Raw genomic sequence first — 7,852 nt, forward strand, 5'->3', positions numbered from 1 at the left:
ATATTTGCCTGTGATTATGTCTTCTTCCACTTAGCCCAATTTTTGGTCTAAGTGTGAGAAGTTTGTGTTTCTTTTCTGGCATGTTTTGGTGGTTCTTCTGTTGTACTTTCTCCCACTTAGCCCGGTGCTCGGTCTAAGTGTGAGAAGTGTGTTTGTTTTTTTCATGTTTGTTGTTCCTGATGTTTTTTTTATGTTTTGTTGTGTTTTGTTTGTTCTTCCCTGTTTCCCCCTTCACTGGAATTGCTTGGGGACAAGCTTGAGTGAAGTGGGAGGGGGAGGGAGTCGTGTGTTCTTATGTGATTAGATGTCTTTAGTTCAGGTTTAGTTTCTTTATGTGTGACGCATGAGCCAGTGAATATAATAAGGCAAGATCCCCTTAGTGAGAGCAATTGAAGATAGGATGCATATCAACTTTGAATCCTTTTTCCTTAATAAGCTGAATTCGGTTTGAATGAAGTAAGGACGATAGAGGATGCCTTAGATGACCTAGTTGTGAAGCCCCACCATAAATGTGAGTTATAAGCCTATACATTGTGAGCTAACTTGTATAAAACGGGCCACCACTTGATGCTTAGGGAGAAGAGTCGTAAGGAGAAAAATAAAAATTGGGTTCTGGAGGTATAAGCTGGACGAAGTCCAGGGAGGAATTAAATAAATAGAATTCGGAGGTATAAGCTGGACGAAGTCCAGGGGAAAATATAAAAGGGGGGGAATAGAAAAAGAAAAAAATTACCTAAGGGCAGGAAGCAATAGTAACCTGACCCTGGAATTTAAAGAGAAAGGAGAATAATAGAAAGGAGAAACTCTCATAACCCGACGCATCAGTGGTGTAACATTGACTTAAGAGTGATTCGATCCTAACATCCCTGGTGAGGAATGAGTGATCGAGTGAATCTAACAAGTGGGAAATCAATAGGCTATCTTGACGAACTGACAGACCGATTAGGTAGAAGAAGGAAAAGGGAGGATTTGGAGATTGTAGACGAATCAGATAGACCTTAAACTTGTGGGGACGGTTGCTTAAAAGTTGAAGCTAGTTCATGCCTTTGTGTTTTCTCTGTGTTTTCTTTAAAAGTTTGTTTTCTCTTTGTGAGTCTGTAGTATGTCTAGGTCTAGTAGTTTGTGTTTTGTTCGTGTCTTGTTTGTAGAGTCGTTCATGGGAACTATGCATTGAAATTCGCCGTATATCTTTTTTCTTGTCTTTCATGGTTTAAGTGTGAGCAGTTTGATAAGGCTACTTTCATGCATAGGTCTAGGGGTTGAATTAATACAATTATAGGGTCTAACACATGTTTTAAGCCAGGTGTGCAGAAGAATTTGCCTGGTCGAGGAACAAAGAAGATGAATTACAAGGACCATGCAAATACGGCGAATAAGTGAGCAAATTCGGAGGAAAATGACTAGGCAGACGGATCGTGAAACTGAAGGGCAGAATGGAGATTTCTGCGAAGGTTTCTAGAAGATCCTACCGCATCTATATAAGGAAGAGAGCATGCACTGCTCCGGGACTTTTGGCACTTAGACCTCTGGTTCTTAGCTCACATACTTCTGCATACTTAGGGGATTTTTGGAGTTTCGAAGGGGGTTACGTTTGCCATCACTGTTGCTTTCTAATTCTCGACATTTGTGGTGTAATACCGTCCTTGTAGAGGGTGAAGAAACAATTTCCCATTTTTATTTTAGTGACTGCTGAGGATTTCACCGAGCTTCGTCGTTCGAAGCTCGGCTCTGTTTTCGGTTAAATTTCTGTAGTTTATGCAATTTCTATTTTCTGTATTTGAGCTGCTGTTGAGTTTTGGTTATGGATGTTCATTATTTTGAGTTTGTTGTGAATACTGAGTTGGGTGTTTGAGTTTCGTGTTGGTTGCTGAGTTTGGGTGGAATCGTTGGAATCTGGTGTTGATCGAAGTAGATCTGGGTGGAATCGTTGGAATCTGGTGTTGATCGAAGTAGATCTGGGTGAATCGCGAACTATGGAGTTGATTTTGGTTGTTGTTGGATTCGGTTTGCTTGGATCCGGAGTGGATTGAGTTTCCGACGTTAGATCTGAAGAGTAATTTAGATTTATGCCTAGCTTTCGTGTTTTCATTTCATTCCGCCTAGTATACGTAGATTTGTTTTATTTCCGGTTGTTTGCAAGTTTCCGACGTCCGAATTTTTATATTTTGTTCGAATCCCGGTATGTGCTCTGTTTTCTTCATCTTCGTGTTTGATTCAATTGAAGTTATGCATGTCATTGTTAGTTAGGTTCTTAGTTTGTTAGTTGCAGCTTTTCTTCCGTACTTGATATTTTTGGAAGTTGGTCCCCACTTCTATTTGCGTTCTGTTTAGCTATAGTTGGTAATTGTTTGCTTGGTCTAGGAAGTAAGTTTAAAATTACGTAGATCTAAGGATGTTCGATATCTGCATACTGTTTACAGTTTACTAGGTCTAGTGTTTAATTTCGTGCTTAGGTCTATAAGTAGTTATATCTCAACCCAAGTTTGCGTGGCAGCAGCCGTTTTCTAACCAAAAATCTCTAGATACTTTCTTACGTGTCCATCTTCGTGGGATCGACCCCTTGCTTCTCTATACTAGTCTATAGTATAACGGGTTAAGGGATCTTTGAACGCGAGAGTTTGTGTGTCCATCGACAGAGTCTTCCACGTCGCCTTGAGTTCCTAGACCTAGTGTTTAGTGGATTCATTGGACTTGGTAGCTCGATCTAGAATTTTATTATACACACACTCACACTAACGACAAGCTTGTTTCAATTTCGGACGATGGGATCGTACGAGACGCTGAACCAAGCGTTGAACAGAGTCATCGTGTCCGCCCGGCTGTATGGATGACGGCCTATATCCTCATCCTCTTCCTCCACGACGTCGAATGCGCGATCCTTGGAGCTTCCACCGCCGCGTCCTCCTTCCGGATAGGGTTCATCCGGAAAATCCTCCCTAATTTGGGATAATCCCTGCGATTGCCCATACCTCGGGGCGGAGGGATGAGAGTATGCATCCACATCAAAATAGGGTGGTTGGTACGCCGGCGGCGTCGACGAGCCTTGGGTGCCCGGCGTCGACGAACCAGAACCGGCAGCACCTAAGACATTGTATATGCCCCCAGTCGCCAAACGCGTTCAAGTCATATCCGCCAGAGCCGCCCTTGTTTCCGTCGCCGGACATTTTTGAGATGAAAATTGGAGATGTGAGATGAAAATTTGAGAGGAAAGAGAGATGATTTGAGAAGAATAGATGTGTCTTTGTGTGTATAAAATGAGGATGAAAGAGGAGTATTTATAGAGTAAAAAAAGGAAAATACCGTTGAAAACGGTAAAAAAAAGGTAACATTACTGTTTATATTTTTTAATATTTTTTTAATTAAAATCGAATTTTAAAAAAATTGATTTATTGCGTCAACGTGACGACGCCCACTCAGGGGCCGGCGAGTGGGCGTCACGCCTAGCGCCAGCGCGCGCCAGCCGTCCCTCCGGGACAAGACACCCGCCGAGACGAGACCGAGATGCATCCATGCAACGCTGTTTCGCTGCCGTCTCATCTCTCCGAGACGAGATAGAGACCGCAACGAGACGCGTTGCGGATGCTCTTACTATCCTTAACTCCACTCCACACACGTACCCCCCCCCCCCCACACACACTACGAGTTTCAGCTTTCAGTCCCTTTCGCCTTTTATATTATCTGGCAGCTTCTTCTACTTCTATTTTAATAAATTGATTGCCTCTCATCAATTAAAGAAAACTAGACATAACTTGGGAAAGGGAAAAAAAATCCGCCATGGCTGATGAGCAGAGAAATTGGATTATCTTTATGCTGTTCTTTTCTTGTCTAGTATATTCCTCGTATTCATACCAGTTCGTGGTGGGAGGCAAAGATGGATGGATCGTCAAACCTTCAGAAAACTACAATCAATGGGCTTCGAGGATGCGCTTTCAAGTCAATGACACTATTCGTGAGTCTCTTTCTTTCCCACCAGTTTTTTTTAACTCAAATCTTAAAATTATACTACTGCTAATTGTTGGGTATTGCAGTGTTCAAATACAAGAGCGGATCGGATTCGGTGTTGGTGGTGAACAAAGGCGACTACGACAGCTGCACCGTTGCGAATCCTCTGCTCAAACTCGACGACGGGAATTCAGTCTTCAAATTCAACCGCTCTGGTCCTTTCTACTTCATCAGCGGAAACAAGGCTAATTGCGACCAGGGCCAGAAACTAATCGTCGTCGTTTTAGCCATCAGGACTCCGCCCAGCCCCTCTCCTCCCACAGGGAAAGGCGGAGCTCCTGGTTCTGGAGGTGGAGCTCCAGTGCCAGCTGGCTCTCCGTTATCGCCAGGCCATCCTGGTGGAGGAGCTGGCTCTCCGTCATCGACAGGCCAACCTGCTGGTGGAGCTCCAGTGCCAGCTGGCTCTCCGTTATCGCCAGGCCATCCTGGTGGAGGATCTGGCTCTCCGTCATCGACGGGCCATCTTGGTGGCGGAGGAGCTCCAGTGCCAGCTGGCTCTCCGTCATCGACGGGCATTCCTGCTGGTGGAGCTCCAGTGCCAGCTGGCTCTCCGTTATCGCCAGGCCATCCTGGTGGAGGAGCTGGCTCTCCGTCATCGACGGGCCATCCTGGTGGCGGAGTTCCAGTGCCAGCTGGCCATCCTGGTGGCGGAGGAGTTCCAGTGCCAGCTGGCTCTCCGTCATCGACGGGCAATCCTGGTGGTGGAGCTCCGGTGCCAGCTGGCTACCCGTTATCGCCGGGCCAACCTGGTGGAGCTCCGGTGCCAGCTGGCACTCCGTTGTCGCCAGGCCAGCCTGGTGGTCCGGTGCCGGCTGGCTCTCCCAGATCACCGTCAGGATCGCCTTCTCCGGGGGGTTCCGGATCAGGGTTTGGGCCGGCTCCGGCAAGTGATTTACCCGGATCGCCTTCATCGTCGACGACGCCGGGATCACCGGGTTCTTCTGTGCCGGGAGCACCTGGCTCCTTGACGCCGGGAAGTGGGACGCCGGCGGACGTTAATTCACCGCCGGGGTCGTTATCGGCGCCACCGTGGAGTGGTTCGGTTTTGCTGATGTCAGTGTTGAGTTTGGGTTTGGGCACATTGATAATTTCACCCTAAATATTTAGCATTTTCATTTAATTATGATTTGGTAGGAGTATGTTGCGATATTTATTATTGTTGCTCTTATTTGTTTGTAATTCCGTCGAGTTTGTGTATGAGAGCATTTGTATACATTTTTTAAGTATTTGTATAGTGGGATGCTTGTTATTGTTGCTCTTGTTTGTTTGTAATTCGTTCCAAGGTATTTATGATAGAGTATTTGTATATTGTTTCTTTTATTTATTCTTTTTATTTTCTTCTTCGTGGTTCATAAATATTTTAATCACTTCATCCGTACACTAATAAATGTCTCATTTTTCTTTTTTATCCGTACACTAATAAATGTCTTATTTCACTTTACTACCTTCGGTAAGTGGACCCTACATTCCACTAACTCATATTCTACTAACATTTTATTATAAAATCAATACAGTATATAATAGTAGGCTCACATTCCACTATTTTTTCTATCCACTAATTTATTAATGAAGAAAAATATAAAATACTTCTAAATTTTAAACTTAACAATTTTATTTTATTGTAAATTATATTATTATTCTAAATAATAAAAAATTATATAAATGTTTATGATAAATTTTCACATAATTTTCAGCTTAATTAAACATAAAAATACAGTATATAACAAAACTATTTTTCTAAACGTAGCTATTTAATTTAAAATTTAAATATTTTATAAATTAATTCTCGATATAAAGTATCTCAAAATTTTTTATTATATAGTAATAGTTGGCATGGGATTGGTCCATTTCCATCATGAAAAAGTATCCGATAATTAAATGGTGAGATGATTCATTTTGATATGTGGGTATGAGTAGTCTTATATATTTATATTAGGTATTTCATTTTTTAAGTTGTCTATAAATCAATATAGAAAATAATCATTAGATCCGCAAGTGGATAACTCTAGTCTAATAACAAAAAAATTATTGGCTATATTTTTCGGGTACTAGAAACTTATCAATCAAATATATTATTTCCAAACAAAAAAAATGTAACAAAAAAAATATAATGAACTATGTAAGAGTTGATTAATTCCTATATATGGTACATATATTCATTATAAGACTCTCCGTCGCGTTATAAGAGAGACATTTCTTTGGGCACATCGTTGTAGAAAAAGATGTTTAAAGCGTGAAGTAAGATGAAAATAAAATAGACGAGTGAAAAAAACATAAAATAGGAAAAGGAATAAAATATGAGAAAGTAATAGAATTATAATGTAAAAAAAAAGTAACTCTATCTTTAAGTGAACATGAGGGAAAAGAATACGAGTATCTATGACAAATATATGTTCTAAAAATTAGTATATTAAGCAAGTCGTATAGTTTTCATCAATACAAGTATACAATGAACCTGCTACAAAACAACTATAAGAAGAAAGGAAATGCCACCATTAATGGAATCATTTAATGATCCATCTATAGTCATAAATCAGTTCATTTTGAAAAAATAACGTAGGGAATTTTTTTTTTCCTTTTTTGAAATGGTAACGTTAGCAAATAGAAACGGATTATTGGATGATTAGAAATAGCGTCGTCTATAACTTGTCTCAGTGTGCTAACTTTTCTCACGATCTATTTGATGGATCGATTCAATTGATAGGGGGCTTCGGACATTGTTTCTCTTGATTTTTACGGCTAATAGCTATATTTTCCCTTAAAAGTACTCCATACTATCTAAATAATTGACACAAGTTTAAAATATAATGATAGTAGTTTTTTAGTCAAATTGCAAAATAAACTTTGGTCAAAATTTGATCACTCTTTACTTTTGAAAAACTGAATAATAAATCACCAATTTTTTATTTTGGTCTTTCTACAACAATAAAAATAATAGGAGTATTGGCCAATTGCATCTTAATTAGACAATCGTGAAAGTTGAGACCATTTATAGTCTTGAGTTTGCATGTTATGTTTTAAACCAATAAAATACTTACACTTAATTTTGGGATAATATCACATATGATATGACTTGCCCTAACTCATAAGTCTCAAAGTCTTTTTACAGTAAAAAATTTAATATTGGCCAGTTGCATCTTAGACAATCATGAGATCATTTAATCTTGGGTTTGCATGTTATGTTTTGATAAATTTAATTTGATTTAAAAATTGGAAATTAAATTACATCGGTCATTATCTATTATATGAACGCAACATAGCTACCAATTGAAACATCCCAACTATGCCATGATATGATACATTGTCTCAGACTCAATTATTTTTTTTCTTCTCGAATAAATGTTTATTCCGAAAACATGCCTTCAGTCGTGATTCGTGTTGTCAAATGATACGTGACGTGTATAGTCATTAATAATAAAAATAATGAAGCATATAGTTATCTTAGAGCATTCACAATAAGAGCCTATTTCCGGAGCTCATTTCAGAACCTATCTCCATTTTTTCCTGTCACGTCAGCAGGCTCATCCCAAAGCCTATCTCCCTATAATGAGAGTCCATCACAGATCCTATCTCAGAGCCTATCTCATTTCCACATCATCACTATTTTATTTCACTCTTTTAATTTTTGTTGATGTAATAATTAAAGACAATGTAAAATATACGACAAAAAATATATTTCATTTGAAAAACTAAATAAAGCATAAATGTCTAAATAATATAAAATAAAATTACATAATAAATTCTTTCTTTGATGTATTACAATATTGGAAAACTGAATACAACAAGAAACGAATTTAAATAAAACATCAGCCCCTCTGTGACCAAAGTTCTTTAATCATATCACGTTGGA

The 7,852-nt window shown here is 39.5% G+C and overlaps 1 protein-coding gene across 1 annotated transcript; it reads left to right on the forward strand.

Annotated features, from left to right (window-relative positions):
• Window positions 1-3,707: 3,707 nt before the first annotated feature.
• LOC121787519 (early nodulin-like protein 1) lies at window positions 3,708-5,322 on the forward strand. Its single transcript, XM_042186269.1, has 2 exons — window positions 3,708-3,949; window positions 4,029-5,322. Exons 1-2 carry the CDS (start codon window positions 3,775-3,777, stop codon window positions 5,099-5,101), a joined length of 1,248 nt encoding a protein of 415 aa, XP_042042203.1. The 5' UTR covers window positions 3,708-3,774; the 3' UTR covers window positions 5,102-5,322.
• Window positions 5,323-7,852: the final 2,530 nt, after the last annotated feature.

This window comes from Salvia splendens, chromosome 22 (genome assembly GCF_004379255.2).
Source record: "Salvia splendens isolate huo1 chromosome 22, SspV2, whole genome shotgun sequence".
Classification (NCBI taxonomy): Eukaryota; Viridiplantae; Streptophyta; class Magnoliopsida; order Lamiales; family Lamiaceae; genus Salvia; species Salvia splendens.